Genomic DNA, 26,034 nt, shown 5'->3' with positions numbered 1-26,034 from the left:
CAGTTCACCTTCGCAAACAATGTGGACGCTCGTAAACTCAAATCCTACGGCTGAGTGCACCATGGTCAAGCCAGGCAATTGGTAATACATACAGTTCCAAAATATGGTTCTTCACTTGATCGTATACAGAGCGTGTACAGCGCGTATCCGGAGGGCGGCGAAAATTGCTAGAATGGCTCTAAAACCCGGAAAACGGTACAGAGCAAAAGAGTCATGTAGCTTAGTCAGGAGGGATGACTTGAGTAACTATTACTTGAATCGGAGACAGAAGAAGACAGCGAATTTCCAGCTGTGCAATTTTCGCAATCCTACGCGCCAGAGAGCGCTTCCAACTTGCTCTCCACATTCCGACCATCTCCACACGCCCGATCATGGCATCACATACGTTGGATAACTTGTCTCTCGAGTTCGACACTCCGCGTTGCGTCTCTTTTCCAAAGATCTTGACCTCGTTATTTTGCTGTTATGCCCGAACCGGAGGTGCCCGACGCTGAAGGCTTCGATACGAACCGTTTCGATGATCAAACCATCACGGAAAATGAACCATACTCAGTAGTAAGGTTACACCATCATGCGGCTCTTTGGGCCCACTAAACCCGCCACTGGTATAAGTGGCTTTCAGCCCCTAGTCAAGCGCCCCAGACCCACAACTTCCAATCCCCATGGCACAATGTGAGAATTCTGGGATGCATTTCACGTTCCTCCATCTTTTGCCTCAAATTTTTGCCTTGAGTAGCACTCTGGGTCAGCGTCCATTTCGCATTGCTTCTTCGCGATCGATCAATAAACTGTTCGCCTTGCAATTTCCCTACCCCCCTTACTTGTTAAGTAACGAGGCCAAAAGTATGAATTTCTCTCTGACCCTTCTGCAATGATCATGCCTGCAGTACCTCTAGGCATGGCGCTTATTGGCGGTAATACTGAAATACGAGAAGCAGTGGCCAAAGTGGGTATGTTTTCTGTCTGGACTCTGGAATCATGTTTGTGAGTCTAGAATCCAGGTCGTATCAACTAGGTAGTTGTACCAGTCAGCGTAGTCATCAACATCAACCTGCCTACGTTTGAGCGTAAGGGCTAAGAGCTTTTCCACGGACGGGGTAGATGATCAATGTAAATTTTCTGAAGAGCCCCTGGGCCTGGTACAATGTGCGCACGTACTCGAAAGATTGGTTTTTTTTTTCTCCAACTATCGTGTATGCACCCCACACTTGGTGGGCATGTCGGAGCACAGTGGTCCGTATTATGAATACGGTACTCCAATTTTCAGCGCTTGTGGACATAACAGACCACGACAGTCCCGTACCCTTTGAAAAGGCTTCTGGGGTAGCTCAGTTCGACTTGGATTCAACAGTGTTGTGGCAACCGAACATTACGAGCGACACGGCCTGTTTTGTCTCTTAGAGAATTGGGAAAAAAAGAGTTTATTCAACTGCGCTACTTGACCGTTACTGAACTTGAAATTGACCAAAAAATAGGAATTCTTCGTAACTAAGCATACTACCTCTCAACCTCAGCCAACCTCCCCTTAGTTCTGAATAGGCCTGCCCGACAGATCAACCTCTCTGCCCAAGTTGCCATCGTCAAAGGTTGGGGGCCTCAATCCACCGGAGCCTCCGCCACCGTTACCGCCCTTCTTAGGATCGCACTTCTGCCACTGCACGAAGTACTTCTGCGTGAACTTGGCATCGACGGTGTCGACGGTCAGGAGATTGAGGCCCGTGGCTGCCATCGGTACGATGCGAACTTCAGACTTGATGTTCAAGATGCCGGGTTCGCCGCAGGGAGACCAGACGGTTGATCCGGCGTCGATCTCGTCGTGCTTGAGGTAGTTGCCTTCCATGGGACCGGTGAACGATGTTGGAATTACAGTCTATGGTGATATAGTCAGTTATCCCGTGAATTTTTATGCAATTGGATGCATAGAACTTACCTGGTTCTGCTCTCCGGAGAAGTAGTAAGTGCTCTGCGTGGTGCCGGTGACACCTTTCTCCAAACTGGCGTAGCCGCGGTAATCGGCGCCGAAGATGCTGTATTGGAAGCCGCTGGGCTTCTTGATCTTGAGTTGGAGCTGGCAGAACTTGCGTCGCTCGGTGGCGGGGATCGAAGGTCCGGATTGGACGGTGTAGGCGTCGAAGGAGAGGGCGATGGTGGTGCGGTCGTCGGAGAGGAGACCTTGGACGGTCTTGTCTGGGCAGCCTGTGCCGCCGTAGGTGATGCCAGTTATCTCGACTTCATGGCCTGAAGGTGCGCCTTGTGGGAGAGGAGAAGAAAAAGAGAGAAGGGGGAGGGTGGAGATGATTGCAGCTGCGTATCTCATTTTGGCTGAGGAAGTGTTTGATACTGTTGTGGATGATGATGTTGTAGTTTAGAAGAAGAATTGATGTGCAGTGAAGAATCCTTTTCGAGGTCAGATCGTCCTCCTTTTATACTTCAACCTGGCGATCTTCCTGTCGAACATCTTGTACAGAAATACTTCTATAGTGCTCCATTATCCAACACTTTCGAAGCATGAAAGAGTTCTTGATGACAACCTAGACCCACCTTCGACTCTCCAATTAGTAACTGAAATTGAATTATAATGTGCTCAGATGAAGTTTATATTCTCTAGATTACATTCTTGATGACTGGAATGCTGACATCGCGGTGTAGCAGTGAGAAAACATGGACCAAGTGACCACGAGGCAGACCAAACCATAATTTGTACCACCATCGTCAAGACCCCAGCATTTCCTATTCGGGTAATCTAGCAATGTGACTATTTTCGGAATCACCGAAAGTTCGCGATGGAGGCCCTCAGGGAACCATCAAACCTTGCTCGATGATAATTGCATTTTTATACCCTCGCCCGACTTCGGTCCTTCAACTCAACCTTGAGCTCCAAGCAATCTTGAGCACATATTGTCGGTGAGCATTGTCAAAGTCGAATCATTCGCATACAGTTCTCGATTCTCACCGTAGCCCATAGGAACCGGGCGATCCTAGTAGCTACTGTAGCTAGCTACTAACAATAGCCCTCCATCTCACCCCGGGATAACCAAGCTCACCGAGATGAACATCGCCTGCGCCGAACCTTCCATCCATCTAACCTCCCCACAATTTCAAATATGACCTCATATGTCTTCACACTGGTAGCGAGAGCGAACTAGACCGCCCGTTCAGAATACCATTCTGCCTCGTATTCAATATCTGCAAGCTCCCCCCTGGGTTGTCGCACTACATAGAGGTGCATACCGCCCTGATCGACGCGGCCGCCGTAAAATGCTTGGTCAAACGTAAGATGCGGGGTCAGCGCCGCCAGCCTTATGAAATTGTCGAGGCGCGGTGGTTGATATCGGGACATGCTGGGCAATATGAGGACTAATTGGCGATATTGGGGTCGTGGGTTCGAGAAGCGAGAGCGAGAATGCTCCGCCCATCGCCGACGCGGCACAGTACCTTGCTCACGACGTCTTGTTTACACCCCGCGGCAGGATGCATGTCGATGCGACAACTATTGCGCGCAGGCGGCTCAAGCGGTGATCATCGCCTCGTCCGATGGATTCCCGAGGATCTGGTGTAGGTTGCAGATCGTATAGTGCTAAGCCTTTGGAGGGCGCATGCGCAGATTGATTGGGGACGCTCGCCAAGCGAATGGTATTTCATTTGGGTGTATGGGATATTAAAGTGGTGTCATGCCTCATCAAGGGGAAATGCGGTAATGCTTCCGGGTCTTTTGCGTTGGTACGTTCGGTGCATAGTACGCGGGCTGGATCTTAAGAAGGATATATGTACAATTTGGAATGTTTTGACGACGTCCGGAGATTTGAAGGACTTCATTTGCTGTAATTTTGTGGAAGTATCTCCACGGCGCAACTTGGTAAAGTGGTACTTCCAATCAATGGTAGAGAAGGTGGACAAAAATAACATCAGCAGTATGGATAGCTTCATTGACCCCATTTTTCAAAGTCGTGTAAATGTGCAGAACTTCCCCACAGCAAGTATACAGGGGATGGAACGAACGCTGGGTAGCCACTTATCCCCAGAATACTTCATATAATTAATAACCTGCACCAAAAGCTCACAACCACCATAGGGCGAGAATATCTTTCAATAGTGACCGCACCATCGCCAGATGCACCATATTCAATGAGAACTCGGAGAGAATTAGAATTAAACGAAGACAATGACTGATACATCACACATCCCCAGTATTTGCATCGTAGAGTTCAGTCAATTGTATGATCGCGGAGTCAAATTGGGTATGTTAAACTATATTACAATGAAAGAAAAGATGATGTCGAGGACTTTTTCGAAAGTGTAGTGTGGTGTCTACTGCTGCTTCTGCTGCTGCTCCTGCTGGACCTCAGCAACCGCGCCATCATCGCTTCCGCGCTCGGCCCTCTTCGCAGCGAACTCAGCGCCAGTGATGCTCTCGTTACCCATATCCCAGTCCTGGGCGAGATCCTCGAGGGTCCTGCGCTTGGTCTCAGGGATGAGGAGGGTAGTGAAGATACCGCAGAACATGAAGGCGGCAAAGATCTGCATGACGTGGTTGAGCCAGGGGGAGTCGCCGGGCTTTTTGGCACCGCGAGTGCGGAGGGGAGCGATGGCAGCCTGGGCAATGATGGAACCGATCTTGCCGGAGCCGGCGGAGATGCCGTGGGAGGTGGAACGATAGCGGGTGGGGAAGCATTCACCGGGGACGATGAAGGTGGTGGAGTTGGGACCCCAGTTGAAGAAGAGCTGGATAAGGATGTAGATGGCAAGCATACCGCCGTGGCCGATGTGTTTGTAGGCGAAACCCCAGACGATGAAGAGGATAGTAAGGAGGCAGAATCCAACGAATTGGAGGGTCTTGCGACCGACGGTGTCGATGGTAGCGACGGCGAGCCAGTAGCCGGGAATGGCACCAGCGCAGGTGAGGATGCAGTTACCAGCGGCCAAGTTGAAGAGTTGGTGGTAAACATTCTTTCCCTTTCCATAACCTGCTCCCGTCAGTAATTGAGGTAAAGGCAATGATCGAAAGTATTTAAACTTACCAATAGCAGTCAAGACGGTAGAGGTGTTCAAACCAAGACCATAGAAGGCAACATCGAGCAATAACCTTATGCAGGTTAGATTCCATGCAATCATATAAGGGACGGAGGCAGGGGGCTTACCAGGACATGGCAGTGCCGAAAAGGATCTTGCCGTTGCGCCACTTTCCGTAGAAACGGAAAAAGTCAGTCCACGATGCCTTAGGGACCTCAAGCGCAGCAGCTCCCTGTTGTCTAGCAGCAACTTGGGTAATCTCGTCGGGATGACCCTCTCCCTTCTTGCCAGAGATGTAGGTGTTCACATCAGCGTTGGCTTGCTCAACATCACGCGCCACATCCTTCAGAATCTGTTAGTGACCTGGTACTTCTCTCGTTATATGTGGAATGAATTCATATGACTTACGAAAGTGTAACGCGGTGTCTCTGGGATGGTCAAGCGGTAGTAAAGAGCGATAGCAGCTGGGACGATACCCAATCCTACGTTTGTTAGCAAGACTTGCTTTCATGAATACCGGATCACAGGACATACCAATCAAAGCACGCCACATCTTGTCAACCGCAAGCTGGCAGTTCCCAGTGCAGGAAGCGTAGTCCTTTGCCTGGACCAACGATCCCTTGAAGCCGGAAGTGAGGATAAGCATAACGAGGGCACCACCAAGCTGGCCGAAACCCTGCATGGCGAAAACGGCACCCATCATAGCACCACGCCACTTGGTGGTTGCAAACTCCGAAGTGATGATGGAAGATAGCGGGTAATCACCACCGATACCAATGCCCATGAGGACACGCCAGAAGATGATGAGGCCGACAATGGAAGTGCCGGGGCCAGGTCCAGTCAAAGACTGGGCAAGGGTGGCCACGATAATCAAGATGAGCTCAAGGCCGTACATCTTCTTCCTACCGACGATATCGGCAAGAGCACCGAAACCAACTTGTCCGATGACTGTTCCAGCCGAGGTTGCGACCTTGATGGCAGTGTCTTGAGGAGTGGTAAGGGTTCCCTTATTGTCGTGCTTGTAAACAATTCCCAACATGATTGTCAACAAAGAAACGCAGAAGATGTCGTAGGAGTCGGTAAAGAAACCGGTTCCAGCGACCAGACAAGCGCGGACATGATACCAACCGAATGGAGCCTTATCAATCTCTGCGAGAGCAAGACGACGCCGCTCGTTAGGATCTTCGATGTGGGCAAAGTCGTTGTGGAAGTTGTGGAAGGCATTGTTGCCTCCAGAGGTCTTCTGAACCATGATGAAAGAGTGTCGAGGTATTGAATGGCCAAGCAGGCAGTCAGGCAGTCAAGCTTTGCCAATGCGGATCACTGCCGATGGGATGAGGACTGAAGCGAGGGACAAGCTTTCAGGTCAAGGAAAACCAAGAGGTATATATATGTAGGATTCCATATACCAGGCAGGAAGTGAATGGGGTCCGCCTAGGCAGCTGAACGTGCACGCTAGTGGTTTGTGTTGGAGTGTAGTTAGTTACAGAGGATTGAACGGGCGAATGAGAGGGCCTGAGTGAAGCACACATGGCCATTATACCCTTGGATCGGAGATGCCGTAGGGTGAAGGCGTAGGTACGTAAGTGTGGTAGGAGCGTATGGGAGTAAAATCAGATGTCAGGCCGGGGTCGACAGACCAATAGTAGAGTGTACATTCTGCGTATCGATGCATAAGAACCTAACGTGAGGCGTCAATAGTCAAGAGAGCGAAGCAATACCGGACTGTCTAGGCATTGGCGAAGGGGGGGAAAAGAAAAGACGGAAGAGGTCTGGGCTGATGGAAGTGGATTCTGAATCCCGAGTTTTGTTGTAACCCTCAACTGAATTGGAAGGAAAAGAACGAAATCCGCCGTGTTCTAATTAACTTCTGGTATGGTGATCCGCCATGTATAACTGATATGTGGAAGCAGATCTGGCCAATCAGCGTTAAGTATAAGACCACGTTGTGATACTAGTCCGGTTGCGGAAGTTCAGATGCGACCCGTCCGAACCTCAATCAATGTCACTCCCTCATCCACATTCACTCCCACTCACTCCCGCTCACTCTCATTCAATCCTTCCTTCGCTCCTATCGCCTGTTTTGCAATCTTCCCCTGCAATATTCTCGTATCCTTAAAAATCTTGTCAGCTCTTGTGTGTCTTGTAAACTCTTGTCGCTCCTTAGCAATTCTTGTCCAAGTCTTGTTGCCCCCCTTCATGCCCTCATAGACCCACCATCATCGCATTATTGCAAACATTCACGTCAGCCCAGCCAAGTGGTGGCGTCTGAATAGATCCTTCGAAAATGACATCGCAATCGTAACGCTTTTGTCATCCGTCATCATCACAGAAATCATGCCTTCATCGAGAGATCCAAGTGTTCCCCATAAACAACTCAATCATCCACTTCCCGAATCCATATGTAGGCGCAGTGTACTACACAGGTCGCCTAATCTATGCATGAAACGCAGCCAACCCGGAGACCTTCTACAATCACTCCACTATGCCATTGATTCTAACCCCGAGCTTCGATGCCATTGCCTTTCTCTTGCCACATCTGTCTGACCTGCCGTATCCACTTTACAGGGGTGGCTTCATCAGACGCAATAGTATCCGGGAAGATTTCTTTTGTTGAACGAGTAACTATGGAGCCTTAACTACCACGTGTGATACTCCTTATTCCCGTTCACGAAACTACAATCCGATGTGTAATATCTGCCTTGTCTTCTGACTTATAAAAGGCACCGGCCGTTCTCAAGCACGAATAATGCCCGATTCTTCATAATATTCGGAGCTGTTAGGTAGCACGTGTACGTTTTGCAGGCTCTATGCCGTTGTACCATACAAGCGGCGTCTGTCGATTGGATAATACACCACTGAATCACCCCAACAGAGATTCTAGAAATACCTCAAGTAACTCACTCACTGCATACATATTGCAGAATGGCCAGAATTGGCCAATCCTAATCATTTCTTATTTTCTTTGCTTAATCACTCCCGCCGGCAAGGCGTTCTAGAAGAAAGTCGGCTCCGCGGCAGAGTGAACCGACTACCAGGTCTGGTGCGGGACCAGGTACAGAGTGCAGGCACGTCGGACTGGCCACCTACTTCATGCATCTTCTATACCTATGGGGTATCTTACTAAGAGTGTACTGTGGCTAGTTAACAGTCCTGACTCCTCTCAATAGAACCTCGCGAGTGCACTGTTGTAGGCATGAAATACTAGCAGGGAGCCAGCCCGACGTGTCTAACCTCCCGTTTGCTAGCTTCATGTATCTCCTTTGCCTTAATTGGCTATTCTAGAGGATATTCCAGCCAGTCAACAGCCCACATCATCCACGAATGTACCGTTGTGGGCATGTAATACTAGCCGGGACCCAACCCGACGTTCATGTCCCTTCCGCACCACAACTGCAGGTTGTATTTTGCTTCTATTTCCGCACATTGCTAAGCAGAGCGTGCGATTTCATCTTATTTGGGCCCGAGAAGCTGGATTGATCTACAGTCTGCATGAGTACCCTTGACGCTAAGGGTTCTGTTTATACATCTGTCATATTGAACATCGAAAACCTGATAACTTGCTCCCTGCGTACAATCACTGACTTTGACAGAATTGGTCAAGAATACATTCATCTAAAGCTATCATAAACTATAATTAATCACATACTAGCTCGGTGTATTCGGCAATCTCGACTTCCTTGTTCCACTGATCTACCTGACCACCCGATGATGGTTTGTCAAGATATCCAAACAACCAAGAAGCAAAAAAAGGCAGAGGACTCCAAATTCAATTCAACATGCAAATAAAAAAATGCAAAAAACATACAACAGCGGGGATTCGCTGATGGTCACCCACTCAACTACTAGTCCGCCGGTACTATGCTTAAGTATGGCTGAGCGAACGGGAAGCCCTGTTTTCATAGTCCAATGGTCGTATGTGAAAGAACTGCCTTTTTCGTCCCATCATGTATCCGACAATATGAGGTCGTCAGAGTTCTGCTTCCAAACGAACAAGACTTCGCCAATGTTGATCTTACATCCGCACGAATCTACAATACGACTAGGCTGATGGATAATACTAGTGGGGAATTTGGCATGCAATCTGACTGAGTACCCCGTTGCCGATGTGGCTGTCACACTGTCATGTTTCTTTGAGTGGAATGTTACGGCTTACAGCGACAAAGGAACAGGACTGATAAGCAACGTTCGATAATCTCGCTGCCGGAGTTCAGATGTCACATCTAGACATCTGATGACATTGGAGAGTAAATTATATCGGTTCTTCTCGGAAGATCGTCAGTCAATACATAGCCTCAATTCCCTAATGATGAAGCATTGACAACCGTGCCAATTGTGCTTCATCTCACGGGTCTACGGGTCCATTACCCCTGGAGCATGGTGCCATGGCCGTGCGGGCAAATTCTCCGATAAGCGTGTCCGGATTCATTTAGCCCTCCCGTCCATCATGGCCACAACAACATACCTCACTCTGCACATCCTATTATGAAATAGCTGACGGTTAGTACCGTGTGTTACCTTCCCACCAACCGGGTTCCCTATGTCAATCCTAAGCAAAAGTCATTGTATTTCACATTGCGCATTGTCAGCACGCTAGCGTATAATGGGCAGAAGCACCGAAGCCGACGCGCGGCGTTATTTAGCACTACTCATAACGGATAATACCGAATAGTTTAAAGGACAGTAAAGGAGTGAATGTCCCAAAAGCACACTTTCTTTAATTGAATGATAATGCTAAACTTGTCGGAGTTCTACTCTAGGCGGTGTGATTGAAGCTTGCGCCTTGGAAGGAACGATCTCATCAGGACTCCTACCAGCTATGTGCAATTCCCATGCCTAGTTGTCAGGGTTTGAAGGAGGAAGACTCCTCAACATGACCGGTTGCTGTCCCTGCGACGTGTCGTTCCAATACAATGCGTGGACCCGGTCACTGACCTGCAATGCAGACCATAGGGATACGAGCTGACCGTCTTGAGTGCGCATAGCATTGTTTCCATAGAAGACGAAGCCCGTTGCAGTAACGTTGTCGCTGATGGTAGTTCCTGTTTCAAATCCGACTCGTGTATCCGATGCTCCATCCGCAGGAACGAAGAATGTAGCATTTGACCAAGTTACGTTCGATCCGGCAGGAATAGTCACATTAGGGGACCCAATCCAGCTGTTGTCGTCTCCGAGACTGACTGAAAAGATCCGTAAGTTAGAGTATGTTCACTCATAGCAGAGGTTATTCAAATCATACATTGAACCACGGCAGCGTCGGTGCTGTTTAGTTTCCCAGGCTCGCCAATGTAGGCAAATCCTATATTTGTTAGCTGAATCGAGCTATATGCATCAAGATAACTTGCCCCCAGAGTAGAAAAGCGGTATTCCACCCAATCCGTCACCATATGCATACAACCCAAAACTTTCGGGTGTAGCACGTTTAAAGCGTGCGCCGAAGGCCAATAATGGCAAAGAGGAGATGACGGCTAGAGTACCAAATAGCATGTTGAAAGTAGAAACAAGGGAAAAGGTTATCGTAAATGAATGTAATAGTAGGTGTGATACTGGAAAACACGAACTGTGGTAGCGTCTCCAAAGGGGGCACATCAACGTAGATAAATCGCAGCAACTGTCTTCATTTTCGCTACACACTCATGAAAGCTGAAGACGCGTACACTGTGAATGTTCATTTTGGATTGGATACGCAACTAGCCTCGTCATCAGTAGGGGTAAGATCTTCACCCTGCTATGCTCCTCGATGATTTGGTTCCTCCTCTAGTCAGGCAAATTTCCCCATTTAGATGCATTGACACCAAGAATCGATATCTTGGCGTGAAAAGACTTGTATGAGCTTGGTCCCCTCGGCTTGCTCTGCCGAATATAGTTTCGCATTAACATCACACGCAAGTGTGTGCGTAGGAAGAACTACGACTCCAGACTGAGCCACGCCGAAAGCTTCTGTGCACCCCAGGGTGAGCCTGCGTGGGAGTGGCTTGATTGTCTGCGAGTTAATCAGGGGTTTCGTGCTGTTTATGGTCAAAATGGATTTCGACGATATTCGCCCCACTCTGTATCGTGGTTGCAAGGGTTCTCGCTGTTTCAGTTGATCAACAGCCGCGTCACCGTGACTAGGGCATCTCAGCGGACTATCAAAGAACCTGCAGCATTTCAATACAGGGACTACGCAACTACATGTTGTCTTCAATATTGGTACATCGAGTAATTTTGCATGTTGGGTGTGTTTCTGCTTACCAAAAGGGTAAGACCCGCTGTGCTTGACCAACCACAAACCAGCGAATGACTAGCGCATTTCCGCATCGGGCAAACTCATGGTTGATTCACTGGCCAGATACTAGGATGGTGATGCTTATGGACCCCATTGCAGTTGTCGTCGTTCAATGTCACCCAGATCATGGGACCATTGCGCATCTTGAAGACTTTGGGTTTGAAAATTGGGAGGACATAAGAACTGGATAGACGGCTCTGAATCCAACTCGATCATTCAGTTCAGCATCTGATCAACATTCATTTCGTCGAACAGCTTCACATTCATTTCTCGTTCTCTTTTTGAATTTATCTATCAGTCACCATGGCTTTGCACTCACTTTTGACTCTTGGATCTCTGTTTGTTGCCGCCACGGCCCACCCATCTGCGCATCAACATCAATCTCGACACAGTAGAGGCTTGCTTTCAGCGAGAGACGCTTGCTCGGGCAATACCGCTTCTACACGATCGGAATGGTGCGATTATTCCATCGACACTGATTATATGTCTGGTTAGTCTATGAGAAAACTCCTAGTCAACTGAGTACTTCTGACTGATGATCCTTACAGTCGTTCCCGATACCGGAGTGACGAGAGAATACTGGTTAGAGCTCACAGATGTGACGGTCTCCCCTGATGGCGTGTCTCGGTCTGCCATGGCCGTGAACGGTACCATTCCGGGACCTACTCTCTTCGCTGACTGGGGTGATACTGTCACAGTGCACGTCAAAAACTCTCTCACTACCTCGCAAAACGGTACCAGCATACACTGGCATGGTATTAGGCAGAATTACACGAACGACCAAGATGGTGTCGTTTCTATCACCCAATGCCCAACTGCCCCCGAGGATGAAGTCACCTACACATGGAGAGCCACGCAGTACGGCAGTACTTGGTATCATTCCCATTTTGCGCTTCAAGCCTGGCAAGGTATTTTCGGTGGTATCGTGATCAACGGCCCTGCAACGGCCAATTACGATGAAGACTTGGGAATGCTCTTCTTGAATGATTGGGATCATCAGGTGTGTACAGTACCTTCAGGGGCGCATCGAGCTTTTCCAGAACGCATTAAGTATGTCCTCGATGCTAACGATTTCATAGACCGTTGATGAGCTCTATATCACTGCTGAAAGTTCCGGTCCTCCTACTTTGGACAATGGTCTCATCAATGGCACAAATATATACGAAGATGGCGGATTTCGCTACAACACCACCTTCGTCTCGGGCACGTCCTACCGAATCCGCCTCGTCAACGGTGCCGTCGACACACATTTCAAATTTATGATTGATAATCATACGATGACGGTCATCGCTTCTGATCTTGTGCCTATCGAGCCTTATGAGGCAACTGTGTTGGACATTAGCATGGGACAACGCTACGATGTTATTGTCACTGCGGATCAAGCCTCAACTGCAGACAGCTTTTGGCTTCGCGCAATTCCCCAGGCAGCCTGCTCCGACAACGACAACAGCGATGATATTCGTGGCATTATCTACTACGATGGGGCGACCACAGAACCTTCTACATCTGCATACGAGTACGACGATGATTGCGTCGATGAAACCGATAACCTTGTTCCCTACGTTTCAAAGACAGTCGGAACAGAGTCCAGCTCGAATCTTGAACAAGCTACAGTTGGCTTCAACTCCGACAGACTCTTCCGTTGGTATTTGAACAGCACAACTATGCTCGTCGACTGGCAAGATCCCACCTTGACAAAGATTTTGAACAACGAAACCTCTTTCGAGACCAGCAATGCGGTAATCGATCTGCCAGATGCAAATGTTTGGACATACGTCATTGTCCAAACCGCTCTTGGTGTACCTCATCCCATTCATCTTCACGGACATGACTTTTGGATCGTTGCTCAAGGGTCCGGAACCTACTCCAGCTCTGTCACCCTAAATCTCAGCAACCCCCCACGAAGGGACACAGCTATCCTACCCGCCTCTGGATACTTGGTCATGGCATTTGAGACCGACAATCCAGGTGCATGGCTCATGCATTGCCACATTGGCTGGCACACGAGCGAGGGATTCGCGCTTCAGTTCGTCGAGAGGTACGACGAGATCGCCGGTATCACCGATAGCGACCGGCTATCCACCGGATGCAGTACCTGGACAGAGCACCAGGAGACATACAGTATTGAACAAGAGGATTCGGGCGTATAAAGGCTGCGGTAGCGGCTAGGGTGGCTTCATGACGAGCTTTGTTAAGCCATGGTTGATTGAACACTACTTTCATTAATTTTCATTTGTTATCCAGCGTCGTTCTTTACCATAGTATGATCATGAGCTGATCGAACTCTGCGCGAGTTTTACTTTCCTCGAAGGGTTCTAAGGAGCACAACATATAATTTAAACAATTAAAACTGCTCGAAAACAATTGCTGCTTAGATAGGAGATAATGAATCCAATACATTACCTTCCTGCTGAGGTCCCGCCCAAAAGATAAGTATGAACCTCTAGTTCGACGAAATTATTGTAAAGGAACTACAATGCACAATAATCGATATGGTGGATGATATGGTCAGTGACATGAACGGTCAACCGTCTCCGATACTAAGCAATGCGTTTACTAGAGTCTGCTGTGATGCAAAGGTACTAACATTTGGATCGTGAAGAATGCGCAGCGAGCACTGGAAATTGACCATGCATTTCTAGTAGTTATCTTTCCTCTTGATCTCCACGCCCGGAAACCTCCCCGGCTCCAGCCCTTCCAGCAACGGTCCTCCAATTTTCCCCGCAAACGCTGCATTCATCCACTCGGTCGTATAGACCGCCAATATGCGCAACAGTTCGGCAGCCTCGATCGAGCCTAGCTGTTCCATGAGGTCCGCAGGCGCCTGCCCCGCCGCGTCGAGAAGCATGAGCGCATCCGAGAAACTCATATGCTTTGTGTCCGCGACCTCAAGCCATAGCTTCGGGCCGTTGAGTTTCGTCCACGCAGCGACCCAGGTGGGGTCTGTGACGTTAGCCTCGGAGACGTACATGACTGGTTGCGAGATTCCCGAGGCGGGTAGCGGCGCGAAGATGGTGCCGTCCCAGTCGATTGCGGCGCGGATGCGAGGGTCCCGGCCGGCGGCCACGACGGAGGCCACGCCGCCTAGGGAGTGTCCAAGCATAGCGACGCGGTCGGTTGGGAAGGGTCTGGCACCGCGTCGGGGGAATAGCGAGGCCATGGCGGTTGCGTTGCTCAGTTGATCGATGATGAAGGATGCATCGGCAGCACGGGGCCAAGTATAGTCATTGAAATCTTCCGGGGTAGGGTTGCTAGGGCCCTGATGGTAGATCGAGTGGCCGTCGGGATAGGTGATGATATTCGCGTCGTCTGGATGATCAATGGTGATGACCATGAACCCTTCGCTAGCGATGGCAGAGGCTATGACACTATAGTAGAGACGAGGGATGGCCCAACCAGGGGAGAAGAGCAGGATAGGGGGATCATTTAGGGGTGAGCAGTTGTTCGAGAGATCCGGACATACTGGCAGGCGAGCCTGTAGGAAAAAGGGTGAAAGGTCGGTGGAGAAGTTGAATAATCCTTGAAGATATGGCCCTTGATACTCGGCGGTCTTTTCGGGCATGTACTCGGTGGGCGCAGTGGATGTGCATGTTGCAGGTTGAAAAACTGATAGCATCAATGTCCGAGGCGCTTGGTCTGTAGTGTTAGAGTCATCGCGAGTGTAGTCGGCGAGGGTGCCGATGTGCAGGGTAACATTGTATTTGCCAGGTGGGTTTGGGACCAAGTAAGCCGCTGCGGTGGTGGTGAGCAGCAGAATAGAAGCTGGAAGCAGAGGCTGCATCTTATTTGCCGCGCGCTGATGCCCTGAAGGCGCTGTGAATAGACTGCTCACTGAAGAACTGAACAATCAAGTACTCAACTTTCAGGTGACGCCAGAGACTGTTTTATATCTGACATGAAGACTTCCAGTCACTATGGACTGCCGTAGAAAGATTTCCATGCTTGCAAATGACCACAGGTTGTAGAATGTAAGTGTAGAGAGTGCAGGGTATTTACGAGGTCAGCGCGATACGTAGTTCCGCGCTGACCTTGTATATACTGGTAGACTATATTAGCGTACACTCAGTATGCAGTGCACTCGGGACTAGGCCATTTAAGGACACAAGGATTTAGTGCAGCTCAGCCCCTTTGACGTCGCAATACCATACTACGTAGACAAAACTTCTGCGTACTTCCAAGATACCTCAAACCTCTGTATTAAATAATGTTAAGCCTTCATTAACAAAGATAACTTCTCCGTATCTTTTCCGATCTTTAAATGGATAAATCACGAAATCACCATGCCAGAACCAAGGTCAGGAAATTCTAAGCGACCTAGAGGCGCATATTCCCGTCTGATCTGTATTGGTTGCCGTGATAGACGGATTCGTTGTGAGTTACCCGAGGAGGTTGAGATCCCAGATCCGGGAGAGCTCCGGACTGTACAGACGCCTTGCTATCGATGCAAGAGATTAGGAGTCCCCTGTATAGTTCGACAAACCATCTTAGGCCGACCAAGCCCTGACAACAATCGTCGAAGCTCCACTATTGGAACAGTTTCTCGATCTGCAGAGACGGGTGACTTCGTTTCGCGTATAATCATTGAACTTCCTACACGAACCAAACCAAATCATATGTCGGATACTACACAGAATGAGCTGAGCAGCACCCTAGTTCCGCGAAAGAAGTCCTGTGCTTCAAACATGCTACCATTGATCCAGCGAGGTTCCGCGCCTTGGGGTGGAGATACACTGCTGATCCACACACCTCAATCTATAGAACAAGTGATCATAATCCGGGCAGTAGATGCAATTCGATGCGAGAATATGGAAAAGGAATGGTTTCGACATCTGCCCACCCACGTTGGGAACAGCCAAGCCCTCGACCTATCGATCAAAGCCATTGTCGCCGGTTGTGCTTATGCTAGAGGGGTGCCAAAGCTCACTTCTGGTGATTGCTATCAAGCTTTAGCGCTCGCACTGAATGCTGTGCGGGCTAATATCAAACGCCCAAATGGTGACTTGAGCGACGACATGCTAGCCTCGGCCGCGCTCCTAGCCCATATTGAAGGCATTGTCAATAAGCATGGTCTTCCAACAAACCTGCATCTCGAGGGACTAGCTGCGATCATGGCGTCTCGGCCCGCATCATACCCGGTAACGCAGCTTGCGAGAGAGATATTCGATTTCCACGCTTATGATTCGGCTATTGTGGCGTGCATCCAGGGGACGCCCTCGCCCTTCGAAGGCGTTGCTCGTGGATACTTTGCCAATGATAAAATAGGTTACAGTGATAGCGACCAGGCTCAACTTAAAGCTCTTGCCAGCGAACTCTTCATTCGGATTCCGAGACTCGTAGGCCTTGTCCGCTCACTACGGCTTCAGCCGCTTCCACAAAACAATTTACTGTTCGATGCGCTTGTGCTTTTGGACTCGCTTCTCAAGATTCAAGATCCAGGCGCGGAAGAGCGGTTATTACGCAACATCACAGTTTGCTGCCCTTCGAGCAATCCAAACGCCATCCCTCTCCAGCGGAGTCTGCAGTTCGGTTCCGTCGAGCAATTTGAAGCCCTTGAATATTACTGGCAAAAACGCCTGTATCTACTCAGACTAGGACATCACCTCCACAGCTTGTTCTCGTCAAGTACTGCGGTGATAGACAGTGTTGATGAATCGGGAAATTTCCTCCCACAAAGTCTAAGGCCGAGGACCGACATGCTGCAGATTACAACGAACCTTCAGATGTGTATTGAGTATGCTCAAACATTGCCACTTCGACAACATCACAGAATATTCGCTCACGGGATTGTGACTTTGTGGGGTGCACTGAAAGATTTATCAGTTGATCTTGGCAACAGCCTGGGGACCCAAGAGACAGGATCGTTGTATAAGGAACTATTACGAAGTATAAACAGCGAGCTGAAACCAAAGCCGGATATTACTGCCGAAGATATGGACATAGCGGCAGATGTCTTTGTTGGTGGATACCCAAAAGGTAGAGTGGCAGAGCTCTATGGCCTGTAAGTCAACGTTGGCGGAGGCTTAGGCTTGTGGAGTTTCTTTAGTTAGTGTATCAGTGTATAATATGATAGATTCACTGTTATGGCTTCTCACCTGGACAATTTGGCCCCGTTATGCCAAGCACTGTATTTCACGATGAGAGTTGCCTTGACGGCTCACCTCAAACAAAGAACAGTAAATGCCGAGCTGGAGGACCCTCGAACAGAAAGAACAGCAGAAAGAATAGGATTTTGTCGGGTACAACGTACAAAGCTTCATTGTTGTATGGCGTATTTCGAGAGATACTCTGATATTGAAATAACCCATTTCATTATTCCGACCTGCGAGCCCGTCGGATATCTAGCAGTAGCACTAGAACTGAAAATGTATCGAAAGTCGCAATTTAAATCTAGCTCGGTGACCTGAATTGTCGGGCAACAAGCAACATGTTTTCAAGTCACCGGCCGTTCAAAACTCTGTACACAGGTGTGTGGATATCAATTCAGCAAACTGCATCAAGCTCTTCAACTTTCATTCGGTCAGTGTTGGACTTGGCAATAAATTCTACTGCCCCTAGAGAACTGCCACTGACTCTGCTGCCTCTATTTTGCCTGGTCAATAGTTTGGTCAAGAAAGTTTCTAATGGTGACATCACTACTGCCACGACAAAATCATGCTTGATTTTCGGGGCTGCGGTGGGAAGCTATCAACTATGGAACCTCTCAAATTCATTCGTTATAGACTGGTTACCCTACCACTATGAAGATTCGTTTCGAGGTCCAAATGCGATCAAGATATTGCACTATATTCAAAAGCATTGCTTACCGTCGCTAAATCACCAAATACGTCTCAGACCCAGCTTTGCGCACCACCAAAGAACGCATAATTTACTTGAGGGTGGCCAAGAACTCGGAACTACAACCATCAAATCAAGTTGGTTCCCCTTCCGGAACCACCGTCTGCATTTTCAGGTTGTGAATGAACTATCCGAACTTCAAAGATCATCTATGGACATCGATGACATTGAAAAGCACAATGTGCTTCGACTAAGCTGCTTCTCGGGCGGCAAGTCGATACTAGACAAATTCCTTGAAGAGGTTGAAAAGAACGAAACCGGTAACATGCTATCAATTTGGACAGTATCAGAATCCAGCATAATTTCGTCCCATCCTTGGGTAGAACGAACGCAACGTTTAAGGCCACTTGAAACCATTGACCTCGACGAACGGGTAAAATCTGAATTGAAGGGGGACATTCGCAAGTTCTTGTCTAGGCAACAATGGTACGTCAATTGCGAGATACCCTACAGCCGTGGATATCTTTTCTTTGGACCACCAGGGACTGGGAAGACTAGTACGGCGAAAAGTCTTGCGTCAACATTCGGTGGGCAACTATACACCCTTACTCTAGATGAAATCACGGATGAGAACCATCTCCGGCGACTGTTCAGTATCCCCAAAAAGGGCGACTTCATTCTCATCGAGGACATCGATCGTCTTGATGATGGCGTCATGCAGCAAGAGAATGTAAACAGGCTTGTTGGGACCTGGCGAAGACGAAGGAGAAATATATCACTATCAGCACTTCTGAATGCGATCGATGGCCCGACGGGTCTTAATGATGGGGTCATACTTATTATGACTTCCAATACATCTGAACTTGACACAGCACTCGTGCGCCCGGGTCGGATTGATCAAACTCACTATTTCCCACATGCCACTCATGATGTTGCTAGATCAATATTCATGCGCTTGTACGAGGGCGATGCTACAACCCAGGAGAGCGATGGTGCGACATCGCTTAATCTAGACCAGCTGGCGGATGAATTCGCGCAGCAGGTACCGGCAGAGACTGTGACGCCAGCTGAAGTCCAAGGATATTTGACTATTAGAAGCAATCCTTCTGATGCGGTACAGGATTTTGGGGCTTGGGTGGAGGATGCGATCTCCCGGTCTACTCGAAGGTGTCCAAGTACTCAGAGTGCGGACGTAGTCGACCAAGAGGACATTTGGATGCAGTCAGCTGATATGTGACTTGGTGCATATTTCCAAGATAGGGAAAGGAGTAAACATAGAATGAGACTTGGAGTTGGTTTAGGGGAATTTATGGAGTGACCTTTGTTTGTTCTGCTGTCCATGGCGTACCATTGGAGGCATCCACAACTGTCTTAATGTTGATTGGTTCTATTTCATAAAATTTAACATGAGGTGCATTCATTTTTGAAAAAATAGAAGCAGATTAGCTAGACCGTATATTGATCCACTTCTTCGAAACATTGAACCACAACGTCATACAGCGATCCATTTCGCATCGCCTCGTAAACTGCGGATATCATAGATCCCATAGTCCTAAACTTGAACTTTGGATCAGGGCTTTCAACCTCGATTCCGTTTGCAAAATCAGCCTCTCGGATATACTCTTCGCCAAAGAAAGGTACCCCAAGTGTTGTTCTGACGAATTCATACAGCCTTCGCGCTGCAACGCCTAGTATAGGTTTGGCGTCAGGATTCGCTAGGTATTGGGCACGTATGGTAGCGTAAATTTCAGAAGAAGTTCTTGCAGCCGTGATACCCCAATCCTGGACTGCTTGAAGACTGGTTTGAGTCGAAGGAAGTTTGCGCAGGAAGCGGGCTTGCAGGTTGTCAGTAGCGTTGAGAAAACGGACTGATGAGTCCATGTGTGTGGTTTGGTAGGTATCGTCTGCGAACTTAGCCCAAAGTTCGTTGATGAGCTGTTCAAACTCTGGCCCAGACGAGGGTGTCTGAACACAAGAGTCTATACAACGTCTTGTAATCTCTTTGAACTTTGGTTCAAGGGTATTGCGAAATTGAAGATCCAGTGCGCGTAAGTCTAGGGCTTGACAGAGAGCAACAAGATTCGCAGCGGCGAGCTGAGTGAGAGTGTCTACAGCAGTTAGGGTATAGCGACCCGAGATCAAAGCTAGTGAATTGATGCTCTGATTTCCCATCTCGGCAGACTGTACGTGTGACACAGGGTTCGCAAGAAATCCCAGCTCCGATTGCAAGGCCGCAACATAGATGTCGGTTCCCTTCCATATCCACGATTGACTTGGCTCATCAACCACCAGATTAGGGGCGAGACCTTTGTTGGTTGAAGGATTGATAATTTCTGTACATTGGGCGAACATGATTTGTCCGAGTGCCTGGCAGCCCTGGCGCGCTTTCTCCATTGCTGATGTGACAGCCTTTGCTTGGAAGTTTCCTCCGTGTAACAATTTTCCTGAAGGATTTATCAAGGGGTTATCGGTGACAGAATTGATTTCAATTGAGACCTGGGAGTGCGCAAGAACTAGATCTTCAAGCACGGGACCAATCCATTGTGGCGCTGTACGTGTAGAGTATCTCTCTTGTCGAAGACTGAATTCCTGAGAGCCGTTGTTGTCTGCCACGAGGCTAGATCCTCGAAGAAAGCTTCTGAGACTATTGGCACATTCTATCTGACCCGGGTGCGGCCTGACCTGAGCGAAGAATGCATCGAAACTTTCCTCAGTACCACATAGAGTCTCTACTGACATGGCAGTCAGAACCTGAGATACTGAAGCCAGACAGAGCACCTCATGAACTGCTAAACTTGCAACCGCTGCAGATGCAGCAGTTCCATTCACCAACGCGAGTCCCTCCTTAGCTCGGATGTCTATTGGCTGGATTTGACCAAATGCAAGGGCTTCCTGAGCAGATACCAGCTCTCGGCGGTTGTCCCTGTCGATCCACGCCTGCACAGATGGCTTGCCCTGCAGTACCCCGCCAAGGTAAGAGAGCGGAGATAGATCCCCAGAAGCTGATATACTACCTCGGAGTGGGACTCGAGGAACGATATCCTGGTTTAGAAGCTGCAGTAGTCTTTCTAAAAACACTGGACGCACACCTGATGCTCCACGTGAAAGGGAGTTCAGGCGTATAAGCATAGACCCACGGACCCAGGATTCCGGCATCGAGGTCGTTTCAATGGGGCTGCTCAAAGGTTTCGATGAAGTAAACCCAGGTGGTAGTTCTGACTCGATGTCAAAATCCGCATTACCTGAGAGCACTCCATAGTGCAGTCCTCTGATTAGCCCTCTCTGAATTTCTTCTACAGCCTGTGATCGGACGTTTGCGCTACCTCCAAAGCCAGTGTTGATGCCTTATTTAAAGTGTCAGCCTTAGTGACTTGCGTACCCAACCAATCGGGGTAGGGAGTCCCTACCGTAAAGCACTTCACCATCTTTGAGCTTGCCGTAAACCTGCTCTGTGTCTTTTCCGACGTGTTCCAAAACTTGATTTGTTATGATTGCTTTCCGACCATATCTAAGAGATGCTGGTGTTAGTGAAGTGTACTCATAAACATGCCTATTTGTTGCTGTACCTAGCTGATGCGATTACGTCCGCAAGCTTCAATGCTTTTCCATCAATTGTAGTTGTTTTCGTTTTGTCAATGATAAGATTTCGCAAGCTTTGCCAGTGATCCACAAGCAGTGGAATGAATTGACCGGCGGGCGCCATGGGTATGTGTTGGATGAACGATGCTAGCACAGCTCTTTGCTCAATGAAACGAAACTCGAAGTATTTGTGTAAAGCCTGTTGTTAGTGACCATAACAATGGTAGAGAATAGCCACTGTGTTGAAAATCTATTCTCAGAAGCACTTGATTGCTATTTGTGATTCGATGTGGGAAGACAAGATGATGAACTCTGCGCCGCTTTCCTATTTGTGAGAGCGATGATGATAACTTGATTGAGAAATGTGGGTCGAACACGAGGAGTGTCCGTATCGTAATGACCTCGTATTATGCTATGGACCCACTTGCTTCCCCGACATGGTAAACTACATACCTGTAAAACCAGTCAATGGTTTCTCCACACGTTTAACGGCTTTCCGAATGGCTCTAGGGAGGCGGTCAAAATACGTCATTTGTGCGCACTTGATATGGGATATACAGCAATTGTAGACTGCCCAAAATGAGGGTTTGTATCCGTTCCGAGGTCTATCGTCAGAAAACCACATGTGGGAGTTCCGATTACTTGCTGAATAAACTATAATTTTGGCCCAGCTTTAGTATGGGCAAGACGCTGCGTGTCAGCGTCCTCTTTCACCCCACTGATCCAATTATCCGACAGTTCTTTTCTATTGTTCTTGCTCTTTCCAGTAACAAAAGTCTCCCAGAAGCTCTGCTCATGTTCCCACCTAAGTAATTCTCTGCGAAGGAAATCATGAATTGTGACTGCAACGACGGCAGGCTTCTCAAAGCAGCAAAGGTGGCCAGCATCCTCCAGTTCTTGCTCTTCAACGCCACCATCCTCGACTCCACCGTTGCCGCCTATCCCGGTCCCTGTAAATTTCACGTGAAGATTGCGCACCTCGTCGAAGTTGATGTGCGAATATTCACCATAGATAAATATTGTTCGCGGGCGCAGGGTTGGTAAGGACTGCATTGTTAATACACCTTCAGGCCTAGTCCACATCGCATTTGCGTGACCCGAAGACGGTATGTATTCGGGGTTCATCATTCTTTCTTTAAGCCTCGATGTTCTGTTCGAAGGGTCTTCTGGGAGCGGCGCGAAATTAGGTCTAATATATGACCATGCTTCTTGTGCCTTTGGCGTGGCAAGTATGACCTTTCCTTCGTCTGAATCTCGTAAACCATACTTCAGATAATTTTGAAGTACACGGGAGTCCATGGCCTGGAAGAACGCATTTCTGCTAATCTGCTTTTCTGCATGGGCACGTGAGTCCCATGTTTCGCGACGAGATGACGAGAACATGGCTGCGTTCGGACCTGGAGGTGGAAAATCTTGGATAACAGGTTCCATAATAATCAACGAATGCAACAGCCGCGGGTGCATTAGAGCAAGATTGATGCTGACATTTATTAGATTGTGCTCATGTGCGTTATGTCGTTGCGACCTACATCTGCAATGCGCCCATGCTGTGCCCCAGCCCAACAAAGGGTGGGCTCATTCGATGTCGGAACTGATTCACGAGGAGGAACAGATCTCGTGAATGATCCAGCCAGTTTGGATCGTCTCCTAGCTCCTCCGAGTTAAGAGCATAGCTTGCACCCTGGTGAGCAACGTCTGCTATCCATACAGCCCGGATATTGCGAGCATCAGGCCCGCTCCAAAGATCTTCCCACAATGGCTCATAGCATTCCTAGTATTGTGAGTGGCGCCATACCTATTAGCTCAGAGTTAATGATTTACCTTTGGAAAGCCGTTTGCATGAGCAGCAATGATGGTCACCGAATTGTCTCTCGGCTCGATAGCTTTAGGTCTATACTCCTTAACGGCGAGATATAACTCAGAGTTGTCGCTTTTTGTGCCATGGGGGAACTGGCGAACTAATGTGCAAGGAGAACGATGTTCCGTTACTGTAAAACTCGCAGCAGGCATGATAGAACCTTTCGCTGTTTCGCGACAGGATGCGGTAAACTTGAACCAAGATATTCACGATGGAGTCAGAGGTGTCAGACAGAGCCAGGAAGCTCCTAATAATAATTTCAGTCATCCCCAGGAAGAGGGGGTCAGCACTATCTGAAGGACGATCCTTAGCCAAGTCTGGGATTGCCCCACAATTTCAACGCCCTGTCCTGCATCATCATGTACACAGAGCCAGACTACGATTGTATATGACGAACCTTACAATAGCCTTGAGCACCAGGCTCCATTCACCCCTTTCCAAATCAGAATATGTCGGCTCAAACACAAGCGGAGGTAGACACCGGTATTCCCGGGAAGCGGCTCATTGCTTCTACTATAGATGCACAAGCTGTGTCGCGACCTAATGAAGCCATCTTTTCTATTCCGAAAGACGCCTCAGATCTCTCAAAAGGGTTCCGGGACATCACATGCAAATCTTTTTCAAATGCGATCAACCATGCTGCTGTTTGGCTAGTCACCAATGTCGGGGCATTAAGTAATGCTCCATTCGATGCCATCGCCTACTCAGGCCCGAATGATTTGCGATATCCCATTCTAGCAGTCGCAGCGTCGAAAGTTGGAAAGCAAGTGAGTGGAAATATTTTGAAGTGACTATGGCCCTAGCATGTGCTGTGGATTGACATGTGCAGATCCTGTTCCCGTATTCTCTGGCGCCTGCTTTGGTCAAGAAGAACATGATCCTTTCTACAGGCTGCAAAACTCTTCTTCATCCGACGAATGAACGTGAAACGGCACAACAACTTCTCGCTGATGCTCCGCATATCAAGACTGTCACAGTTCCTGAACTTGATCATTGGCTTAACGCCAATGAAATTGCCCCATTTCCCTACCCCAAATCGTATGATGAAGGGAAAGACGACCCGTGGCTTATATTCCATACATCTGGGACCACAGGATTTCCCAAAATAATCACCTACACGAACCGCATGATGACTTCGTTCGATATTGCGCAAGGACTACCTGAGCATAAGGAGCATACTCAGCTTGGCTGGCACAGTCATAGACGGTGCTTCTCAGTCGTACCGTTGAGCCACTTCTCGGGCTTGTGCGCAGCGCTTCAAGCTCCTTTCTTCTTACATTCCATTATTGTACAAGGCCCAGCAACAAAAGCACCGAGCCCTCGAGGCATCATAGAGACGTTAAGATACAGCCAAGCAAAAGGTTTTGTCGCGCCACCCTTCCTGTTGCGAGCATTAACACAACAGCCACCTGCACTAGAGATCCTCAAGAGCCTCGATTACATACAATGGATTGGGGCCGCTCTTGATGCAGAAACTGGTAATTTTCTTTCAAAATACGTAAAAATATGTCCTGCGATGGGAACGACAGAATGTGGCCCCTACTTTCTGGAGACAGCCGATTCTCCCAAAGACTGGGCCTACTATCGCTTTCAGTCAGGCCAAGGAATCCATTTTGAAGAAAGAGGAGATAAACTATATGAGCTAGTATTCAAGAAAGATCCCGATGCCGTATGGCAACAAGTCTTTTCTGTGTTTCCGGATACTCCAGTGTATCAAACAAGAGATCTGTTCCAACCACATCCAGACAAAGAAGGACTATGGGCGTACGTTGGTCGCTCTGATGATATTGTAGTACTTTCAAACAGTGCAAATATCGATGCCGCTTCGGTAGAGGAAACCATATCCAATCATCCAAGCGTGCAGATGGGGTTCGTCGGTGGCAACGGACGTGAGCGCCCGTTTCTTGTTATCGAGCTCACGCCAGCGGCAAGCGAGATATTCAAAGAGAAAGGCTTCGAAATTACCATGAAAGAAATATGGCCGGTAATAGAAGAGGCAAACAAAGGGCTTTCCAATTATACTAGGCTGCGGAAGGAATTTGTCATAATTACTGAGAGCGAAAAGGGTTTGATGAGGAATCCAAAAGGATCACTGGTGCGAGCAGCGAGTGTTAAAAAGTTTGAAGTCGAGATTGAGCGTCTTTGTGGAGGCAGGGTTGGTATGAATCATTTGATTATCTAAGTCCAGGTATTCACCCAACAGTTCAATTATAGCACCCGCAGCTTTCAGCACCGGCTCGATCGATGGGCCCCTGTATTTACCTCTGTCGAATATCTTTTTCTGAATTTCAATAGCATCGCGGTTTAGCCCCTAGTAATTTTCTCAGCGTAGGGTAGGAATTTCTCACATTTCATGTAGTCTGAGGTCGACTCTTCAAACTATGTGCGATGCTACTGTTGATGCACTAGGTTAGGTCCACTGCGTAGACAACACGAGAGATCTGAGCACTGGCACCACTGCCAACAGGGTTGCGTGCCGTCGTTACGAAGCCATGACGCTGATTGTCCTGCGGAAAATTTGTTTTGGGAAATCGTCCGTACAAAA

At 48.5% G+C, this 26,034-nt stretch overlaps 10 protein-coding genes across 10 annotated transcripts; 4 read left to right on the top strand and 6 right to left on the bottom strand.

Moving 5' to 3' along the window:
• Nucleotides 1-1,525: 1,525 nt before the first annotated feature.
• BU24DRAFT_389776 (uncharacterized protein) lies at nt 1,526-2,317 on the bottom strand (the record flags this gene model as incomplete). The annotated part of the gene is made up of 2 exons (XM_033525059.1): nt 1,526-1,870; nt 1,931-2,317. The coding sequence occupies 2 exons, from the start codon at nt 2,315-2,317 to the stop codon at nt 1,526-1,528; spliced, it is 732 nt and encodes a 243-aa protein (XP_033386434.1).
• A 1,911-nt stretch (nt 2,318-4,228) lies between these two features.
• On the bottom strand, nt 4,229-6,353 carry BU24DRAFT_440797 (inorganic phosphate transporter 1-6 /Pi cotransporter). Its single transcript, XM_033530387.1, has 5 exons — nt 5,545-6,353; nt 5,419-5,492; nt 5,139-5,353; nt 5,019-5,083; nt 4,229-4,964 (listed from the first exon to the last, which is right to left on the bottom strand). Exons 1-5 carry the CDS (start codon nt 6,260-6,262, stop codon nt 4,309-4,311), a joined length of 1,728 nt encoding a protein of 575 aa, XP_033386433.1. The 5' UTR covers nt 6,263-6,353; the 3' UTR covers nt 4,229-4,308.
• A 3,429-nt stretch (nt 6,354-9,782) lies between these two features.
• BU24DRAFT_449625 (uncharacterized protein) lies at nt 9,783-10,553 on the bottom strand. The gene is made up of 3 exons (XM_033530964.1): nt 10,356-10,553; nt 10,250-10,309; nt 9,783-10,190 (listed from the first exon to the last, which is right to left on the bottom strand). The coding sequence occupies exons 1-3, from the start codon at nt 10,495-10,497 to the stop codon at nt 9,847-9,849; spliced, it is 546 nt and encodes a 181-aa protein (XP_033386432.1). The 5' UTR covers nt 10,498-10,553; the 3' UTR covers nt 9,783-9,846.
• Nucleotides 10,554-11,349: 796 nt separating this feature from the next.
• BU24DRAFT_479460 (multicopper oxidase) lies at nt 11,350-13,428 on the top strand (the record flags this gene model as incomplete). Its single annotated transcript, XM_033533076.1, has 4 exons — nt 11,350-11,435; nt 11,674-11,768; nt 11,827-12,278; nt 12,358-13,428. 4 exons carry the CDS (start codon nt 11,350-11,352, stop codon nt 13,426-13,428), a joined length of 1,704 nt encoding a protein of 567 aa, XP_033386431.1.
• Nucleotides 13,429-13,745: 317 nt separating this feature from the next.
• Nucleotides 13,746-15,258, bottom strand: BU24DRAFT_164724 (uncharacterized protein). Its single transcript, XM_033521419.1, has one exon. It carries the CDS (start codon nt 15,057-15,059, stop codon nt 13,917-13,919), a length of 1,143 nt encoding a protein of 380 aa, XP_033386430.1. The 5' UTR covers nt 15,060-15,258; the 3' UTR covers nt 13,746-13,916.
• A 300-nt stretch (nt 15,259-15,558) lies between these two features.
• Nucleotides 15,559-17,280, top strand: BU24DRAFT_491127 (uncharacterized protein; the record flags this gene model as incomplete). The annotated part of the gene is made up of 1 exon (XM_033533763.1): nt 15,559-17,280. The coding sequence occupies one exon, from the start codon at nt 15,559-15,561 to the stop codon at nt 17,278-17,280; it is 1,722 nt and encodes a 573-aa protein (XP_033386429.1).
• A 983-nt stretch (nt 17,281-18,263) lies between these two features.
• Nucleotides 18,264-19,289, top strand: BU24DRAFT_461063 (P-loop containing nucleoside triphosphate hydrolase protein; the record flags this gene model as incomplete). Its single annotated transcript, XM_033531865.1, has 1 exon — nt 18,264-19,289. The coding sequence occupies one exon, from the start codon at nt 18,264-18,266 to the stop codon at nt 19,287-19,289; it is 1,026 nt and encodes a 341-aa protein (XP_033386428.1).
• A 63-nt stretch (nt 19,290-19,352) lies between these two features.
• BU24DRAFT_479444 (phenylalanine ammonia-lyase-like protein) lies at nt 19,353-21,904 on the bottom strand. The gene is made up of 3 exons (XM_033533075.1): nt 21,619-21,904; nt 21,460-21,560; nt 19,353-21,396 (listed from the first exon to the last, which is right to left on the bottom strand). The coding sequence occupies exons 1-3, from the start codon at nt 21,753-21,755 to the stop codon at nt 19,499-19,501; spliced, it is 2,136 nt and encodes a 711-aa protein (XP_033386427.1). The 5' UTR covers nt 21,756-21,904; the 3' UTR covers nt 19,353-19,498.
• A 205-nt stretch (nt 21,905-22,109) lies between these two features.
• Nucleotides 22,110-23,732, bottom strand: BU24DRAFT_389764 (alpha/beta-hydrolase). The gene is made up of 3 exons (XM_033525058.1): nt 23,453-23,732; nt 23,161-23,402; nt 22,110-23,111 (listed from the first exon to the last, which is right to left on the bottom strand). The coding sequence occupies exons 1-3, from the start codon at nt 23,639-23,641 to the stop codon at nt 22,286-22,288; spliced, it is 1,257 nt and encodes a 418-aa protein (XP_033386426.1). The 5' UTR covers nt 23,642-23,732; the 3' UTR covers nt 22,110-22,285.
• A 144-nt stretch (nt 23,733-23,876) lies between these two features.
• BU24DRAFT_421098 (AMP-binding enzyme) lies at nt 23,877-25,828 on the top strand. The gene is made up of 2 exons (XM_033527643.1): nt 23,877-24,256; nt 24,319-25,828. Exons 1-2 carry the CDS (start codon nt 23,939-23,941, stop codon nt 25,669-25,671), a joined length of 1,671 nt encoding a protein of 556 aa, XP_033386425.1. The 5' UTR covers nt 23,877-23,938; the 3' UTR covers nt 25,672-25,828.
• The last annotated feature ends 206 nt before the right edge of the window (nt 25,829-26,034 follow it).

The sequence above is a fragment of the Aaosphaeria arxii genome, assembly GCF_010015735.1.
Source record: "Aaosphaeria arxii CBS 175.79 unplaced genomic scaffold BU24scaffold_3, whole genome shotgun sequence".
Lineage (NCBI taxonomy): Eukaryota > Fungi > Ascomycota > Dothideomycetes > Pleosporales > Aaosphaeria > Aaosphaeria arxii.
The sequence above is the reverse complement of the archived record's forward strand: the minus strand, read 5'-3'. Positions and strand labels throughout refer to the sequence as shown.

Coding starts and splice junctions, on each gene's coding strand:
- BU24DRAFT_449625 (XM_033530964.1), bottom strand. CDS start 10,497: ATGCTATTTGGTACTCTAGCCGTCATCTCCTCTTTGCCATTATTGGCC. Junction 10,310..10,355: donor ACCGCTTTTCTACTCTGGGG/GCAAGTTATCTT, acceptor TAACAAATATAG/GATTTGCCTACATTGGCGAG. Junction 10,191..10,249: donor CGACGCTGCCGTGGTTCAAT/GTATGATTTGAA, acceptor GGATCTTTTCAG/TCAGTCTCGGAGACGACAAC.
- BU24DRAFT_164724 (XM_033521419.1), bottom strand. CDS start 15,059: ATGCAGCCTCTGCTTCCAGCTTCTATTCTGCTGCTCACCACCACCGCA.
- BU24DRAFT_479444 (XM_033533075.1), bottom strand. CDS start 21,755: ATGGCGCCCGCCGGTCAATTCATTCCACTGCTTGTGGATCACTGGCAA. Junction 21,561..21,618: donor GACGTAATCGCATCAGCTAG/GTACAGCAACAA, acceptor AGCATCTCTTAG/ATATGGTCGGAAAGCAATCA. Junction 21,397..21,459: donor AGATGGTGAAGTGCTTTACG/GTAGGGACTCCC, acceptor ACTTTAAATAAG/GCATCAACACTGGCTTTGGA.
- BU24DRAFT_421098 (XM_033527643.1), top strand. CDS start 23,939: ATGTCGGCTCAAACACAAGCGGAGGTAGACACCGGTATTCCCGGGAAG. Junction 24,257..24,318: donor CGTCGAAAGTTGGAAAGCAA/GTGAGTGGAAAT, acceptor TGACATGTGCAG/ATCCTGTTCCCGTATTCTCT.
- BU24DRAFT_440797 (XM_033530387.1), bottom strand. CDS start 6,262: ATGGTTCAGAAGACCTCTGGAGGCAACAATGCCTTCCACAACTTCCAC. Junction 5,354..5,418: donor AGACACCGCGTTACACTTTC/GTAAGTCATATG, acceptor CAGATTCTGAAG/GATGTGGCGCGTGATGTTGA. Junction 4,965..5,018: donor TACCGTCTTGACTGCTATTG/GTAAGTTTAAAT, acceptor TGACGGGAGCAG/GTTATGGAAAGGGAAAGAAT.
- BU24DRAFT_389764 (XM_033525058.1), bottom strand. CDS start 23,641: ATGCCTGCTGCGAGTTTTACAGTAACGGAACATCGTTCTCCTTGCACA. Junction 23,403..23,452: donor ATGCAAACGGCTTTCCAAAG/GTAAATCATTAA, acceptor TCACAATACTAG/GAATGCTATGAGCCATTGTG. Junction 23,112..23,160: donor AGCATGGGCGCATTGCAGAT/GTAGGTCGCAAC, acceptor AATAAATGTCAG/CATCAATCTTGCTCTAATGC.